General features: G+C 37.3%; 1 protein-coding gene across 2 annotated transcripts; it reads right to left on the bottom strand.

The window, feature by feature from the left end:
• Positions 1–1,474: 1,474 nt before the first annotated feature.
• Positions 1,475–18,621, bottom strand: LOC121420313 (sushi, von Willebrand factor type A, EGF and pentraxin domain-containing protein 1-like). Of its 2 annotated transcripts, XR_005970739.1 has the most exons (9): positions 18,461–18,621; positions 17,131–17,331; positions 13,868–14,083; positions 8,785–8,966; positions 7,904–8,021; positions 7,418–7,603; positions 6,175–6,360; positions 3,487–3,604; positions 2,657–2,744 (listed from the first exon to the last, which is right to left on the bottom strand). XR_005970739.1 is itself a non-coding variant. In XM_041614899.1 (8 exons), exons 1-8 carry the CDS (start codon positions 18,612–18,614, stop codon positions 2,287–2,289), a joined length of 1,701 nt encoding a protein of 566 aa, XP_041470833.1. In that variant the 5' UTR covers positions 18,615–18,620; the 3' UTR covers positions 1,475–2,286. The 2 variants fall into 2 exon arrangements, 1 of the variants encoding a protein (XP_041470833.1); XM_041614899.1 differs by lacking the exon at positions 3,487–3,604 and having other exon boundaries at positions 1,475–2,744; positions 18,461–18,620.
• Between the last annotated feature and the right edge of the window lie 336 nt (positions 18,622–18,957).

Below are 18,957 nucleotides of genomic sequence, written 5' to 3'. Positions count from 1 at the left end.
AGTGTAGAATCAGATAAGAGTTGGCAAAAAGAAAAAAAAAGATCCCAAAAGAGAAGATTTTCAGTTTAACAGTGAGCGAACGTAATAGTGATCATTCGAATATTCTTACAAGCTATATTATTTTAATTCCATTACATTCATAAACATGTCGTCTTTAAAGAAATAGTAACCTGAAATGAGCGTTGATGGGACCTTATGCATGTTAGGGAGGTGTAAAATGTATGAGATAACCAATGCTAGCTGCAAGTTACAACGGAGGCATAGCCTATATACCGGAAATTGGGGACAAGGTATCCTTCATGGATTGACGAAAGTATTTAACTATCTATTTTTTTTTAAATATGGCCAAGCCTTTGATTTAATAGATTCGCGTTATTTGAAATTATAATTTTTTATACTGATTTTGTTCATGTTTTTTGCTTAATTGTTCAATTTGTATTAGATATATAGGCCTGTTATTATATTTAGCCAAAAATCACATAGCGATATATTATAGATATCTCTATCATCATCATCATCATCATCAAACATCATCATCATCATATCATCATCATCATCATCATCATCACCATCATCATCATCAATCATCATCATCATATCATCATCATCATCATCATCATCACCATCACCATCATCATCATCATCATCATCATCAATCATTATCAATCATCGTCATTATCATCATGATCATGATCATCATCATTATCGCCATCACCATCTTTATATCTGGTGATAGATGATGAGAAAAATTAGCTATTGGAAGCCAAGAAATGGCGCCATGAAAACATAATACAAATAAAAATACATTAATGTGCTTACATCAGTCTTTTCTTTCTTTCTTGTGTACAAACACTGAAGTGAGCTTATTTGCACAAGTAGGTTATCTCAACACAAGAAATATATATTATTAAACTTAATTGTCCTCTTGTGCCTGAAACGTACATATATACCTGAACAGATCAACTTACTTGAAAATGTATCATTATCACCATCACTGATTACTTACCATCATCATTAGTAGCAGCAGCATCAATTAATTTCACCATCAATTTCTATTTCGTTATCACCATGGTCATAATCACAATTATTACATTTTAAATCACAACAATCCCCAGCAACACCACCACACCACCATCATCATCATCACCATCATCATGATTATCACCATCATCATCATCATCTTCATCACCTTCATCACCACCATTTTTAATGTCATTATTATCATCATCATCACCACCATTTTCAATGTCATCATCATCAGCAGCAGCACAACCACTATCGTCATCATCGGTACCATCCCCACCATCATCATCTTCAAAATTATCAGCCTTATTATGTTTGGCAGCATTACGGGTATTTACGTATCGATATTTACCAGTCTTGGAAAAATTGAATATGTAGTTCACGCCTTTTTCCTCATGTAATCAATTTCATGCCGTAATACAAAACAACCATTGTACAGTTGAAAATGTGATGAGCTTGTCTGAGCTCCTCGATTTTATTACTTTGAGACATTCTTTAAAATTTTGGTCCGATTAAAAAAAAGAACTCTAGCCGCTTCAATAATACAGCAAGAAATATATTGATATATACATTGATATTCTCTTATCAATCGTTGAAATCTATCTAGGGCATACAAATGGAAAATTTTACCCCGAAAAATGTGCTAACAAAACCAATAACATAATGAAATAGACACCAACTGTCGACAAAACCCCCTCAGCTGTCAATTTTGATTTCACTTGCTTGCATTTTCAAATGAATTGATGTGCGGTAAAAAGTGTTTGCGTATAGGGATTGAAAAAATACGCTATTGTTTTACTCTTGTGGGGATCAGGCTATGATGGGCTGATGGTTTTAATGTCTGGACCTCGATCTCAAGTAGTTTCTGGTTCACCTTGTTTTAATAACTCTTTTATGCTGCATGTGACAAATAGCACCAATTATTCACTTATAGTATATCAATGTGAGTTTCGATATTCCTCTGGCGCGTTCAGAGCTATTGTTCAGCAATTCAACGCACAATCTTTTGCTAATTTTGGTGAGTGTGGTTTTGCTTCTTTGTCTGTTTGTAATAGCTTTCTCTTGTAAGTCATATAACTACAACCATTGACCAAAAAAATAAAAATTGTGGACTATGATAAAATAATATTCAGCAATCGCAATTGAGTTAAGTACTGTCCAATACGTTGAAGGCCGCGGTGGGTGGTGTAATTTACAAATCTTCTGCAGTTTCTGGATGGGCTTGGTTCGAAGGCGATGATGTTGTCTGTGTTCCTTCAACATTTACGGACTCTGATCTGCAGGAGGTTGAGTCTGGTGTGTTGTATCAGAGGTTCTAGTAGTTTGGTTTGAGGGTTTTGTTGTCTGGCGTGCTTCATCTGTAACCATTGAATGGCCTTTGGTTGTTGGCATGTTGGATAGCGTTGTCTGATGAAATTCATCTGCAGTTTCGGAGTGACTTAGGTTCGAAGCTTTCGACGTCTGTCCCATATCATCGGCAGTGTCTGTACGGCCTTCTGTTGGTGTTCTAGGGCTTGAATGATTGTCAGCATTAATTCCGAGTTGATTGCCGCTGGTGGGCGTTGGGCGGGAAGAAAGTTGAGTTTCTTCATTACCATTATCGTCAAAGAAACTTGGGAATGATGGCCCATCGCTGGCATACAGCGAGTCAAAAGAAGAGTAGTCTAGTGGAGTGTCTTCGAGTGCAGGCTGTGAAGGGCGATTTGGTTCAGCAGGAGGTTCTGCAGTAATATTTAATTTCAAAAGAAAATGTCACCTTATCTATGTGTCAATGATGTGCTCATGTGGAAGGCTTATTATATCGGAGGCATGCACATGGTGCGATGAAAAAACGCCGACAAAGAGAATGCAATAAATGCGATTCCTGAAAAAAGGGATCCTTGTTTGTATGTTCTTGTTAGTAAACTGTATTTGTTTTCATTATTTATTACAATAATGATAAACAATTATCTTGACCCCCTAATACATTATGGCGACCGAGGAAATGAAACAAAATTCTATGGTTATCATCTAACTTTTTTTTTAACTGAATATAAACAGGTACACAATTATCTGTTCAAAGGAGGAGTCCATCCTCGCAGTTCTGTTTTTTTCTCCAGCAAATGGATTATTGAAGAATGAACGAAAATTGTTTTACCACATTCACTCTTTACAGATTTAGCATTGTAATATTCCTTTTACTTAATTTGGCTATTATTATTTATATATTTTTGCTATTTCATTCGCTTACCGATTGGTCAATCGTTCATCCAACTGCGATGAGAAGGGTCTTTCGATGTTTGCATGAGACAAAATAAGTTTTGCTTGGAATATGATTTACGACGGTGATAAAGCACTGTAATCAATAAATATTTTACCCTCTTTAAATTGCACATGATGCTTGACAAAAGGTGGCGTGAGCTTGATATTTTTTTCCTGAGAAAGAGCCCACGCCCGTAGAAACGTTACTACCTTAAAGCTTACCAGTTTGAACGTTCGGGAGATACCAAGAAAAGGAAGAGGATAATAGATCAGTGACATCAGGAGGAGAGTCAATATGATCAGGATCTTGTACCGGGTGAATCTTCATGGACAGAAATTTCTAATGAACATAAAAATTAAGTAATCATCAATGTTGAAACTAAGGCGGAGAGCAGGGGCGTAGATAGCGGGGGGGATGGGGGGATGCACCCCCCCCCCCAGAATTTTAGGTGGGGGGATGGTGTGTACAATCATCCCCCCAGGTTTCTGTGGGGGAAGAAGCAAAACTATACAGTAATAAAGCAATGAATGCTAGTTAAAATCAATCAATAATAATAGCAGTAATAATCATAACGTACAGCAATGACAAACATGATCAAAATTGGACTTTTATTCAGAGTCAATCATCTTATATGCATTTACAACTTGCAAGTTTTAAGTAATAACAACTGTCTTGCGTCGTCATATACATTTAAGGATCGTTATTCAGAGTTTCACCAAGTACATTTCCTTATAATAATTATGTATTTGCAAAGGAGATAAGTTCAAAATATTTCATTACAGATTTAAGAAAGTGTCGCTTAATCACTCCCTTTCAGAGCAATTGCTTTCATAACACATTAACACTGTTCAAACGAATTAATAAGAAATTACCTATACACATACACTGACCCTTTTCCCTGCTGGCCATGTCCTCAACCCCTACTTTGCAAAGGAAAGGTGAAAATTTTCAGTCTCTAAGGAGCGAATTAGTAAATGAATGATTTTGGAATGAAAGTGCAAATTTTGGATGGCCTCAGTGATATCCGAGGTTTTTTTCACTCAATATTTTTGGCGCAATGTATTTTGGAATTACTTATACCAGTGATTTCTGTACGTGCGCAGTCTTCTAGGTTTGAAGGTTATAAACTGTTACATTTCCTTACCTATGTTTTTATCATAATCATCACAACAAGGTACATAATAAGAAATGAATCGAAATTATAACAAGTTACTATCTATACAGTTTACATCCGACAACCCGGTGAGGTTTATTTCATTTCCATACTTAATTCAATCAAGCCTTTGTAGTCATGGTAATTTTAAACAGAGTGTGCTTATCATTTTAGTGTCCGCATATCTGCACGTGGATAAGAAATATAATGTTGAGCTTTTTTTTATTTTACCCCTATTACTATAATTGTAATTGATATTTTTTTAGTTATTTGGCTGTTTATTTGTTTATTCCTTTAGTTGTTGATTCATTCGTTTGATCATTAACAATATATCGCTACTTTTAAAAGAGCATACTACTATACTAGTAAAATAAGGAATACTAGTTATTCTAGATCATGTTTAGAAGGACTGTCATGACCAAGATGATAACTAGACATCCGACAAATGACATTTCTCTTATGATCATCTTTACTCATTGTCATTAATCAAACAAAAGATTACTGCCATGAAAAATGTGCAAGGAAGTTTGTTTATTACAGGATGCCCTGTTTATTGCTGAAAGCAAAGTGATTAAAATACACACGAGATAATCCATGAGGCAGATCGTGTTATTTTGTTATCTTTAACTCGTCTGCTTTGGCCCATGATATTTTGTTTTTATCGAGTACGTTATCTCCTTCATTCTTTATATTTATATATTAATTATATATATATATATATATATATATATATATATATATATATATATAATATATATATATATATATATATATATATATATATATATATATAATTATATATATAATATATATATATATATATATATATATATATATATATATATATATATATATATATATATAATATATATATATATATAATATATATATATATATATATATATATATATATATATATATATATATATAGAAAGTATGATCCAGCTAGGGATCATCCCCCCAGGTCTAAGGACCTGTCTACGCCACTGGCGGAGAGCACAGGCAAAAATATACGAGGCCAGACTGTCCGAGTTCAAGGTCAAGCAAAAAATCTAAGGTCAATTCTCTTGGCAATTAACCGCTTCGGACCTCCAAGGCCGAGGAGACGTCCGAGACCATGGAGAAGGCCAATGCGACATTTGCCCTCGATCGAGGTCGGATTCGAGGTCAAGGATGACCTCGAGGAACGCACCACTTCAATCGATCTTCCATCTAAAGTTCTGCTAATTTCTTGTTACAATTCCTATTTCTGGAATGTTTAATGACCACCTACGTAACGCACTCTTCCAGGACCTACCAGAGGCCAAGGAAAAGGACTTTTCTACCTGCGAGACCAAAGACTAGACGTTGCGAGGAGGAGCACAACACTTAAAAAGGTCAAAGTAAGCCATGGGACCATAGTTTTAAGTCAACAGAGGAATCGAAACGCACTCCATGTTTTTTTTAGTAGTGGGAATGAAAAAGAAATGATTCAAGTCATCAATCATTTACATTAGATCTCTGATAAACCTCGTATTCATCCTTTGCCACTCCGTTAAAATGTAGATCTCATGACGTCTATCAAGTCACATTTTTTATTTGAATGATATAATATGAATATGAAATGATATGAAAGAAGATATTAAATATAACCTTTTTTATGAAATGGAAAAAAATGAAAAAGAGTGGTAGATATGCCGTCTTTTCGCAGAACTGTGGAAAACATGCAAAGATGGTATGCACATTCTATATATATTTAAGAGATTCAAATAATCACCTTCGCACGTTGGTAGTTCGGCGGACCAATGTCCATTTTCCAGGCAGACCAGACTATTGGTTGCCCCTTGTAGAATGTAGCCTTGTTGGCAGTGGAATATCCTTATATCTCCGATATTCCTTCCATAGCCATAGACCCCCTCCATCAAAGCATGGTTTGGTATTGTCAGCTCTGGACATTTGTTAACTACCAGATAGAAAGGCAAACATATCTCATTCAGCGATAATAGACAGTAAACCTTTGTAAATATTGGAATGATATCACTTTGTTTCATTTATTGGTTCATTATTGGAGTTCTAGAAAAAAAAAATTCCAGAGCACTTAAGGTATATATGGCTCTGAATAAAGTGATATTTCCGTATCTTTTAAAAAATATTCATATCATGATAACATTCGTATTAATTAATATTTCCTACTTTAACAAAGTATTTGTCTTGTTTTAATTTAATCATACGGAAAATAGCATAAAACCCATGCACTCCAAACCAACCCAATTGCTGAATGGATAGCCTTATGTCGGATTCGATGCAAGGCTATACACTCCCGACATATGCCCGAAGGTCTCTATCCTCCATCTTCACCCAATCCAAATGCATGTGCCAACCTGGAGCTGGGATCAACTGAAATTGGTATACATGTATGTACACAAATTTCCCAGAATGAGAAAAGCATTGCCTGTTTAATCGAAAAAGATGGCTTACTCATGGCCGTCACCCGGCTTTTTCCAAGGTGGGGGGGGGGGCTTTTTGGGGAAAAAGAGACAAGGCTTACCAATTCCGCATCAGGCAACGCCACTGGTGGCCCTATAGGAACATTTTTTTAAACAGGCTGTGGTGGCTTATTTGACAAAAGAAAGAAAAAAATAAATTAAAAAAGGCATTTCGATCAAATTTTAAAAGAAAAAGGGGGTCTAGAGGGGGTGCGTTCACATCTTCAGCATCCCCTGGTGACGGTCATGCTTAACTTGATTAACTTCACATCCGCCTGCAGATCATTTGGTTCGGATTTTTGCGCGCTCCCAAGGTATAGAGCTGTAGCCTATTTATAGCGTTTACACTATTCCGAGGCTGGTGGGAGTCTGGGGTGGGAATGTTGACCAGCATGTGGACATAGGCCCTAAAGTTTAGTGTATTATTTGGGACGATGAATGATGATTCATCATTCATCGTCCCAAATAATACACTAAACTTTATTGATGAAGAACAATTGCTTAATCTCCCATGCCCCTCAATAAAAACCTTACTTTTACACAAAGGAAGGTCTCCTGACCATTTGCCATTGGCACATGCGAGTGTCCTTGATCCAACTAGACGGTAATCGTCTCCGCATCCAAACGAGATTGTAGTACCACTTAAAACAATGTCCCCAATGTGACGTCCTGATATATATCCTCCATGTTCGGTGAAATCGGGAACTTCACATTCGGCAGCTGAAATAAAAAAGAGAGAAATAATGCAAAAACAAATACACCGGGGTACACTGATGGAAGGAGGTACAACTTTCTTTTAAACAATGGACTGACATGACCGAGCACAATAATAGTGATGAATGCCATTAAACGTAAATCTTGGCGGATTCTCCACTCCGGCATGTTTGCGTTTTAATGTTTAACAAATGCTTCGTTTTGATAAATCTGTATACATAGCGATAATTGAATTATAAATTAGAATGCTACAAGCATGGAGCTACAAGTAACCACAAGGATTACATTGTTGCAACAGTGGCATACCTTTAAAGAGCACGTGAACGCTGTGGGAATATGAGGACCAAGAGCATGTGAACATGCCAGAGAAGTCGGTAGAAATAGGTTTCAGCCGTTTGCCATGTGATCTGGGCCAGCGCCAGCTCTGAAAGAAAATAAAATATTGAATTGCGTAGTTATTCAAAAAAGTACAGTCATGATATTAGTAAACAACGACGGCATACTATTAATGATGAAGACAGTGAGTATAGAGCCAGTATGGTGTCATATGGGCAAAAAACTAGAAATATGAGTGTCTCACATAACAGTGATATCATTTTCACATATTAGCTCCATACCTCCATCTAGGCCTACAGCGCAATCTGAAGAAGACACATGGAGGAGGTGTGTTACGGTCTTAAACTGTAAACTCCTGCTAAAGCGTAACTCGCTCCCTAGCTTATTGAAAATGTGTTCAGTGTGTGTGCGCGCACTGCCTCTGTGTTGTTTGGTACCATCCGTTTGTACACCAACCTGACACCAACTCACCGGATGCTCGCATAGGATCCACTGCATGCACTGCACACGTACACGATCGCCTGTGCCACGCCTGTGATTTGCTCTAAATGAAAAATATGCTGCAGTTTTTTACCAGGTTATTATACGTCTTATATCTCTTTAATTTTGTGATGAGAAAGATGTGTGTTTCTAGACTACAACCCCCACCCCAAAAGAAAAACTTATGTAGTTGGAAACTAAACTTAAACGGCGAGTTACACTATAAGCAAGATTCGTAACAAGTGAAATGGTATACTGTTCTTTTGATATTTTTAAACCCAAATAATATTATGCAATAATGATGTAAAATTTCCTTTGGTATGAGATCGATGTCCAACCTCAGTTCCTACGTAATATTGGAACATGTTTACCCATAATTCTCCATCGTTCTCAAGAGGAGTTCTCAACCGAGGTAATTTCGTGCTGTAGTCGGTGATTCTGCAAACTACATCGAGACGTCTCTTATCTCCTTGACGTACGTACACCACGACTGTCCCATTGGGAGCTACCTCACGACTGGCGCCATAGAATAACACTTTGGTCTGTATCTCTCCTTAGCACAATGGAAGTGGAAAAAGAAAATATTAAACCAGTTGACGATTTCTACTCCGTTTTATTACTCAATCGCAAGCAGGCATATGAAATGAATTGTTCACTCATTTTTTTCAACTCACACGGTACAATGGGTATCATTACCGACGCATGGAAAGCCATGCTTCCGGTAAATTTGATATGTGTCGGTAATTACTTTAGCACGGTTGAAAAAAAGTGATTTTTAGCATAAAGTCCCACCATTCTATTAAAACAAATGATACACAGATATTTTTCGTGCACCAGTGAGCATGTGGTAATTATGGAAACTAGTCTAAACAGTTCCATAAACGTAATTACCTTATGCTAACAAATCTTACATGTGCATTATTTTTACATTGAAAATGCCCGTGAAATCTTAATCGACAGATTAGAGGTTATTTTTGCAAATTGGAGGACCAGGACAGCAGATCGTCCAAACATTCGGACTGGAAAAAAAATGCAAGTATGTCCTTGGTCCCGAGTCCTGGGCCCCGTTGTACAAAGAGTTGTGATTGATCCGATCAATCGTAACTCTATGGAAATCCACCAGTGTCATAATTTTTTCTACAGGAAATTTGCAACATGTTCTTTGTAATCAAAGGAGAACACTCCAAAGTGTCAAGGAATCAATGAATTAATGGATTTTTTGTTAACAAACATGCATTTCATATGTTGACTTTACTGGCTTTCCATAGTTGCGATTGATTGGATCAATCGTAACTCTTTGTACAACGGGGCCCAGGTCGACACTGCTGGTTGATTCACCGATTTTGACAAAGGCTTCTTTGTTATGAAGGGTAATTGATAAAAGGTTATCTGCGTTATATGAAGCGTCTGCGAAGTAACTGCTAAAAAATCCTAATTTTGGAGAGTTTTCGGGGAGTTCCCACTGACCCGGACGTCATAGGGTACATATAGAAATCAATTTTTATAAAATTAATGATGCATATTTGAGAACTTTTATCACAAGAACAGGAAATGAGATTATTACTCTTTTCATATAAATGGAGTTTATGGAGACTTCATTAGTTACCAACGAATACCTATCATTTCTGTTTTATTCTGCGTTTCAGACCTCCTACATAGCAAAAGCCACGAAAAATATCATTATCTTCATATTCTCAGGAAACGAAGGATATTTGATTATTTATTGACAAAAGTGTGTATTTAGTCATTATAAACACCTATATAGTTATACGATTTGATCTATTCTTGTTTTTAACACATGAACCTATATGGAGAACCCTTTTGGGACGTGTTCCACCTATAAGCACTACCCAGGCAGTGTGATGCCGAAATAAATTACATAGTATAACGTGGTCCGTATTGTTTCCATTGTTGAAAGCATCCCTTGGGGAGTGTTTCATGAAAGGGGCAATTCCATGCTATAGAAAAAATGAGCAATTTTCACAATATTTTTCAACCCACTGTCCAAACAAACAAGGAGTTTCAGTGTATTTTGTGGTAATAATTAAGTACTACTGGGTAGCCATGTAAAAAAATGACAACCAACAAAAATTTGCTGTCCATGGGTGAAATTCGAGGTAAAAATGTTGCGTGTCGTACGGGACATTTCTGAGTCCCGTACGACACACAACATTTTCACCTGTAATTGACCCATAATCAAACAGTTTTTGTTGGCAATCGGTTTTTCCACATGACTACCCACTATAACTTTATTATTGACAAATAAATAGATTGATATAGCTCAAGCAATCAGCTACACCATATATTGTAGTCGAAATGTCTCGTACGACACATATGGAATCGCCCAAAGGACTTGTCAGACATTTTATCCGACAAGACCTGTTTTATCCGACAGTTACTGTGGTAACAGTTCCTGTCAGCCAATCACATTCAAGGAAAGTTGTCAGACCTGACAACTTGTCGGAAAAAATAAATGCTGATGAAACATTCCCCTGTGGCCGTCTTACAAAGCGTTACAATTGATCTGATCTAGCGCAACTGAAGCCAGCAACGTCAACATCTAAATACATTTGTTTAACAAATTTTCGGCATTACTCCTATTTGTTTAAGATCAGTATGCTCGATCTGTAATGAAAATCATAAGATCAGTATGCTCGATCTGTATGAAAATCATAAATCATAAGTCAGAAAAAAAAAATTATGACTTATGATTTTCATACAGATCGAGCATACTGATCTTATGATTTTCATTACAGATCGAGCATACTGATCTTAAACAAATAGGAGTAATGCCCAAAATTTGTTAAACAAATTATAGTTTCCTCCTATAAAAAGCCTCTTAATTTACTATCTAAATACATGTTTGCTCAAAATAATTACTAGAAGTAATGTATATCCATTATCAGTTTTATTGACCATTCAGTATGCTCCTTTTTGTTTCCAAAGGACATCAAACAAACTTCTGAAAGAAAAAGCTATGACATTGTTGGATTTCCATATACTTGAGACTGATCGGATCAATCGTAACTCTTTGTAAGACGGGCCCTGGTGTCAGTAAAGCTCTACGCCAATAAGCCTACACTCTTACCACAGGGTTGTGGGATATGTTTTAATGGTTAATTGTTTGCAATTTGCTCTTCTGGAGATCTATTTAGGGTCGTATGCTACGATCTTGTAAGCGAATCGTGCTTATAGTTTAACTCGCCGGTAAGTTCGCGTAAAAGTGTTCTATTGCAAATATAATGTACGAGCGCACAGTGAATGGGGATTTTATGCGAGAAAATCACTTCAATACAAAATATTCACGCACTTGTAAACACTCTGTGTGTTTCTATTTTTCCAACTACCCAGGACCAAAATCCAATTGAAACCAGTTGGATTTCCAACTGGTTTCAATTGGTTTCAATTGGTTTCAACTGGTTTCAATTGGTTTTAACTGGAATTTAACAATTTCCAGTTGAAACCAGTTGGGCAACTGGAAATCCTTACTGGATCGAACCAGTTGGGTAAATGGAAATCCTAACTGGAACCAGTTGGGCAACTGGAAATCCTAACTGGAACCAGTTGGGCAACTGGAAATCCTAACTGGAACCAGTTGGGTAACTGGAAATCCTAACTGGAACCAGTTGGGCAACTGGAAATCCTAACTGGAACCAGTTGGGCAACTGGAAATCCTAACTGGAACCAGTTGGGTAACTGGAAATCCTAACTGGAACCAGTTGGGTAACTGGAAATCCTAACTGGAACCAGTTGGGCAACTGGAAATCCTAACTGGAACCAGTTGGGCAACTGGAAATCCTAACTGGAACCAGTTGGGTAACTGGAAATCCTAACTGGAACCAGTTGGGCAACTGGAAATCCTAACTGGAACCAGTTGGGCAACTGGAATTTCTAACTGGAACCAGTTGGGTAACTGGAAATCCTAACTGGAACCAGTTGGGCAACTGGAACTTCTCCTAACTGGAACCAGTTGGGTAACTGGAAATGACTTCCAACTGGAAATGATTTCTAACTGGAACCAGTTGGGTAACTGGAAATCCTAAATGGAACCAATCGGGTAACTGGAGATGACTTCTAACTGGAAAGATGGGTAACTGGAAATGAATTCTAATTGGAACCAGTTGGGTAACTGTAAATAAAACTGGAACCAGTTTGGTAACTGGAAATCCTAACTGGATCCAGTTGGGTAACTGGAAATGATTTCCAATTGGTTTCCAATTGGAAATTTTCCAGTTACCCAACTGGATCCAATTGAAACCAGTTAATTTGCATATTTTCTGCCAGTGTGCACAAATTAATGTTTTTATGAGATTCATCATAATTTACAATATATCTGTTGATTTTTGTTAATTTGAAGTACCACACTTTTTTAAGATAAGTGTTTGGAATACTTAGCAGTGAAAACCATGTTCATAAATGTTATAGATTATAATTAGAATAGATTAAAAGATAATTAGTACACCACTAACTGTTACCAAATTGCATCAAATAAAAATACATATATTTGAAGATCTTCCATATAAATATGTACATATGAAAGTCTGCATTTTATCAATGCCCTTTACATTGGTATATACAGGCATAACACTGCTTCTGTGTTGACATGAGCAATAGTTAGTGCAAGTGTTAATTAATTTGTAACTAATTAAGTTCATTCCAACTGGAAGTTCCAATTGGATCCAGTAGGAAATCAATTGGTTTCAACTGGTTCCAGTTGAAACCAGTTGCCTCCAATTGGTTTCAACTGGAACCAATTGAAACCAGTTACCTCCAATTGGATTCAACTGGTTTCAATAGGGAAATTGGAACAACTGGAACCAATTGGAAACCAATTGCCAACTGGTTCCAGTTGCCCAATTGGTTTTAACTGGAACCAATTGGCAACTGGTTTTCAATTGGAACCAGTTGTTCCAATTTCCCTATTGAAACCAGTTGGCCAACTGGTTTCAATTGGTTTTGCTATAATTGGTTTTAACTGGATTTTGGTCCTGGGTACTTAAGTTTTTCTTTTGGGGTGGGGGGTTGTCGTCCGTTCTAGAAAAACACATCTTTCTCATCTCAAAATAAAAGAGATTTAAGACATGTAATAACCTGGCCGGGTAAAAACTGCAGCATATTTTTCATTTAGAGCAAGTCATAGGCGATCGTGTACGTGTGCATGCAGTGGATCCTATGTGTGCATCCGGTGCGTTGGTGTCAGGTTGGTGTATAAACAAATGGTACCAAACAACACAGATGCAGTGCGCGCACACACTGGACACTTTTTCAATAAGCTAGGGAGCGAGTTACACCATAGCAGGATTTTACAGTTAAGGACCGTAACTGTCGTACATACATAATCGTGAAATGCCGTAGTGGGCTTGTCAAAGGATACTAGATTTGTGTAATATTCATGAATGGGGCTTTAATATAGGGTGTGATCTGGGGTAAAAAGGATTTGAATCGTATACTCACGGCATTCTGGTTCTTGTCCTATCCACTGCCCTCCTTGACAAGTTCGTCGTTGATCACCGATCAACATTTTCTTTCCAGGATCTTTGCATCGAGCAATTAAGAATGATCCGTCCGGTAAGACAGCGTTGGAATGATATATGTTGACTGGCTTCCTCGCGTCTCCATTTACAAACTGACGAACATCCCACCTATATCGCGGGACCGAACAAGGTTTTTCTAGAAGATACAAATTAGAATATCAGGAATTGTAAGAACTTGATAATCAAGCATGCATCTGTTTAAAGGATAGGCCTAAAAGAGTATTGCTTTGCGATGGATCTCGTGTTACATGTGTGAAAGGTCAAGTCCACCCCAGAAAAAAATGTTGATATGAATAAAAATCAGAAAATACAAGAAGCATAACATTGGACAATTGATCAAAATCGGATTTAAAAAATGATGATATTTTGAAGTTTAAAAACAGTTAAATGCACATCCTGGTTGGAATGCAAATGCGTGGACTGATGACATCACCAACTCCCTAGCTACTTCTTTTCTATCTTAATATATGAATTTTCTCTAATCATTCTGCGAATCAAAGACTTATTCCTCTTTGAATATATGCGCGTTGTAGGATTCATTTCTGGGTCGCACTGCGATACCGCCTTAAAAGTATTCTTTTATTTATCTTTTCAAATTTTCAGTTTTATTTTATCAGGGTGATCTCATCAATTACAAAAAATGCTATCCTTGAGGGTCCTGAAATAAAAAATAATCAATATGTTAAATATTTACGAAGAATACATTAATCAAAAATGGTATGTACATGTATCAAAGTATTACCAAAAACAAATTTATATGATAAACATTAAAATACAAATTATTACAATTGAATTGCGAGAAAAGGTTACTGTAAAGTTAAGACAAGAGGACAAATTAAGGCAATTGGAAATAACCAAAGACGACGCTGAGGTTAAGAACACAGAAAATGTTGTGAAGATACCAATCTAATGGCAAACAACAGGAGGGCTTCGTCGAAAAATGTGAACCAGAACAGTCATTTCTTCTCAAGTTTCGGAGCTGACAAAGAAATTGCATGTAAGTCGTTTGGTTACACTTCGTAATTCCGAAACACGTAAATTGCCTATACATCGAGTAATCCCAAAACGTGAAAGGGTTCGTTAATCCAAACATTTGTGACGTTATTCCGAAGGTTTGATAAAATCCGAAAACGAAATAAGGTTCGATGTTCCGAAGGTTCACTAATGCGAAAACGAAATAAGGTTCGATGTTCCGAAGGTTCGTTAATGCGAAAACGAAATAAGGTTCGTTGTTCCGAAGGTTCGTTAATTCGAAAACGAAATAAGGTTCGTTGTTCCGAAGGTTCGTTAATTCGAAAACGAAACAAGGTTCAGTTGCTAATGTGGTTTACGGTACACCATGTGGAGTGTTATAGAAGCAGTGGATAGAAGAAGAGAAGGAAGTGGATAGGCGAGAAAGTGGAGATTTGAGAATAGAGTATTCTTTCTTGAGAATAGTCCTGAAAAGGACTGTAAACCAGAAGGAATGTTGAGTGAGAAGAGCTTGAGTAGTAGAGCTGATGAGGAGATGCTGGCTTGCGTCGGCGAGTAGAGATGATGAGTAGTAGAGAGACTCGACAGGTTGACTGTCCGTCTTCAGGAGTGAGTGTTCGCTCGGCGTGCGGCGGGCGAACACTCACTCCTGAAGACGGACAGTCAACCTGTCCGAAACGTCGAGTCTCTCTACTACTCATCATCTCTACTCGCCGACGCAAGCCAGCATCTCCTAATCAGCTCTACTACTCAAGCTGTTCTCACTCAACATTCCTTCTGGTTTACAGTCCTTTTCAGGACTATTCTCAAGAAAGAATCCTCTATTCTCAAATCTCCACTTTCTCGCCTATCCACTTCCTTCTCTTCTTCTATCCACTGCTTCTATAACACTCCACATGGTGTACCGTAAACCACATCAGCAACTGTACATGCCACCATGCAAACCTTCAAACAACATCTGAAACAAGGTTCGTTAACCATTTCGTTTTCGGACTAACGAACCTTCAGAATTACGAACCTCATTTCGTTTTTGGATTAACGAATCTTCGAAATTACGAACCTCATTTCGTTTTCGGACTAGCGAACCTTCGGACTAACGAACCTTCGGAAATACGAACCTTCGGAATAACGAACCTTCGGAATATCCGAACCTTCGGAATAACGAAGCTTCGGAATTACGAATGTATGCGAAGTCATTTGTCCAGAGTCAAGGGATGAACTGTTGTTTTGATTTACTAATATTTTCGACAAAGAATTCTTTGGCTGTTCTTGTCATAAGGTGCTTTGACAATTCATTTTATGTTCTTGAATTCGCCATGCGTTGTTAGCGAAAACTCCGCATTGGGTGGGGAAAGGCAAACTTGCACCAACTTCAGCGAAGCTGGTGTCATTTTTAATAGTGAAGGTGACGTGACCAAGTGTTCGATGAGGCGCCAGGCTAGACGCGTGAAATACTCGGGCTCGATCCCCGGCCACAGAGGAGTTCATTTAATTGACTGTGCTTTTTTATCCTGTAATAAAATAAATGGATATTTTATTTGTTCGCAATCTTGGTAGCTATGTGTGTAGAAAAAGTTAACATGTGAAGATTACATAGAGACTCAAGCCTCTGTTACATTTTTTCCCTTTTAATTCTACAGTTGCTACTTGGAAAATTGTTTTAGCGGTTGCCACTTATCATTCCTAGCGTCTGTTGTTTATCCGTCACAACACCGTCAAACTTGTCAAATATGTATTGGAAAAGATAGACCTACATGTACTTAATGCGCGCAGTGGCATACCGTGGGTCATGGCATGGAGGGGAGGTGGGTCACCGGCGAAATGTTTTGAGTCACTTCGTGGGTGCGCGAAGCGCGGTCAATTGCCGGGTATACTGACCTAATGGATACATTTTAAGGACAGTGTCATTAAACAGATACTACCGATTTATACAACTTTACAGATTAATGTTCAGACACGTGCATACGACACATTATGTTGGTAGTTGTATTGAACATCAATCAATATAATTTAATCAATCGATGTTTAGATACACTGGGTGAAAAGAAAAAGGAAAATGTTTCTCAGCCAAAAGACTCTCTGTCCCCTTCTGTAAGTCTTCCTGCAAACACTAAAATCAATTTTAGGCAAATAAAAGTTCTTTATGTTTATTACCGTGAATATTAGTCTATATTAAGAATAATAAATGTTATACGCAAACAAATTACGTACCGCACCGAGGCCATGCTGGGATCCATACTCCGTTCGAGCATTGTGACGTCACAGAATGTTGCGGGACCGCACCGGTATCACAACTGATTGATACTTCAACCTCGTACCCGTTCGGGATTCCCTCAGACCAGAACCCTCCGGCTCCCCTAACCGTGTACCGTCCTAAACGGCTTGTTTCAGGCATGCATGGCGAGGTACCAACTAGGGATGATAATATTCAAATATATACCGATGAAAAGAAATTCATCTTTAAATAAAATACCAACAAGACCGATGGCTTTTCAGGCTCTGATGTACTGCTGAAGATTATTCATCTAAATATTGTCATATGTCTGTATAATTAAGGAAATAATATCTGGACTCTGGTTAATAAAAACAAATAAATTGGTTGAGCACCCCGATCCCCCCCCCTGGCCTTCGTCATTTTGTCTGGTCCCGTGACGTACAAAAACAACGTCGAGTTCTTTTCTGGTTATGGATAAAGGTGCTTAGACGTAGAATGTGTTTTTAATATGAACATCGCCTATTTCTATCTGCGGTAATTCCAAAACTAATTCAGCGTATTAATCCATAAATAACGAGACTGAATTATTTTTTAAAAATGCATTATATATGACTTAAAAAGTTTGTGTTTGGTTGTTTGGTATAAATATTACAACTTGTTCATATCTTAAAGGACAAGCCAAAAATCTAGTGATACCAGGGTGTTGATGAAAAGAGTATGATCATAGGCCTTAATTTTCTTCGTGTTACGGTAAACAGCGGTCAAAAGAAATAGCTCGTTGTTTAAGCCTGTCACTATAACAACAGGTTACTCAAACTGTTTTGTAATTGTTTAAACTTCTTAAAAAACTGGTTTAAAAAGTTTAAACAGTTCTTTAAAAAGTCTAAACATTTGTTTAAAAAGTTTAAACAGTAGTTGTTAGAGTGACAGGCTTAAACAACGTCCTTAAAATTTTAAACAGCATCTTACAGTGAACAATACGTATTCGACATACTATTAGGGCATACCCGAGGCAAAAGTCCAAGTCGATAAGCAGCATGTAATTTTCTTTTCTTGTTATAAGGGGGGGGGGTAACTTTAAATGTGGAAAGTAAGTTTTGATGGATATTTGTATGAAATGAATAAGTAGAATCATCATTTTCAAGGGAGGACTACCCCGCGCCACTGGTTTGTACGGACGGACATTCGTTATTTACGGTGAGCGAGGAAACAACCATCAGCTTATTTTCTTTTAATATTTACCACCACACTTTCGGCTCAGCACCCCCACCCCTTCTTTAAATTGACCTACCCCCCTAAATAAAGCCAAAAAGAACAATTTCTTACCGCAAATTGATGCAAAAAATAGTTGAATGTAGATACAACTATAAACAATGGTGTCAACTCTGTTCATTCCCATATTGACCAAGTAGCATGAACACTTGAATGCGAAATGTAAGGTATAGTCTGAGGCAGGTAAGGTGTGTCGTGTTGGATACATCGCCTGTATTTATTTGTGTTTAAGTTCCTTTCCGGAAGTGTATTTGAAGATCCCCTTTCAGGTCCTGGACACCTTCCGATTCTTTGAGGAAATGAAAGGAAATTCGAACCCATATGACGCATGCATTCAACAAAATGTTTATATAAAACAGATTAAAATTATCCGGTTTAGCTCTTATTCTAAGAGTTAAAGTGATTTTTTGTGCCATTAACTATGGAAGAATTACTGAAACAACAAAAAATAACCTTCATTGTCCTATATACGCAATAAAAACTGAGTTTCAACAGAAACTGATTAAATTTGACAAAGGCACTATACACATCATTCACTTAGTCAAATTGAT

Source organism: Lytechinus variegatus, chromosome 8 (assembly GCF_018143015.1).
Source record: "Lytechinus variegatus isolate NC3 chromosome 8, Lvar_3.0, whole genome shotgun sequence".
Taxonomy (NCBI): domain Eukaryota; kingdom Metazoa; phylum Echinodermata; class Echinoidea; order Temnopleuroida; family Toxopneustidae; genus Lytechinus; species Lytechinus variegatus.
The sequence above is the reverse complement of the archived record's forward strand: the minus strand, read 5'-3'. Positions and strand labels throughout refer to the sequence as shown.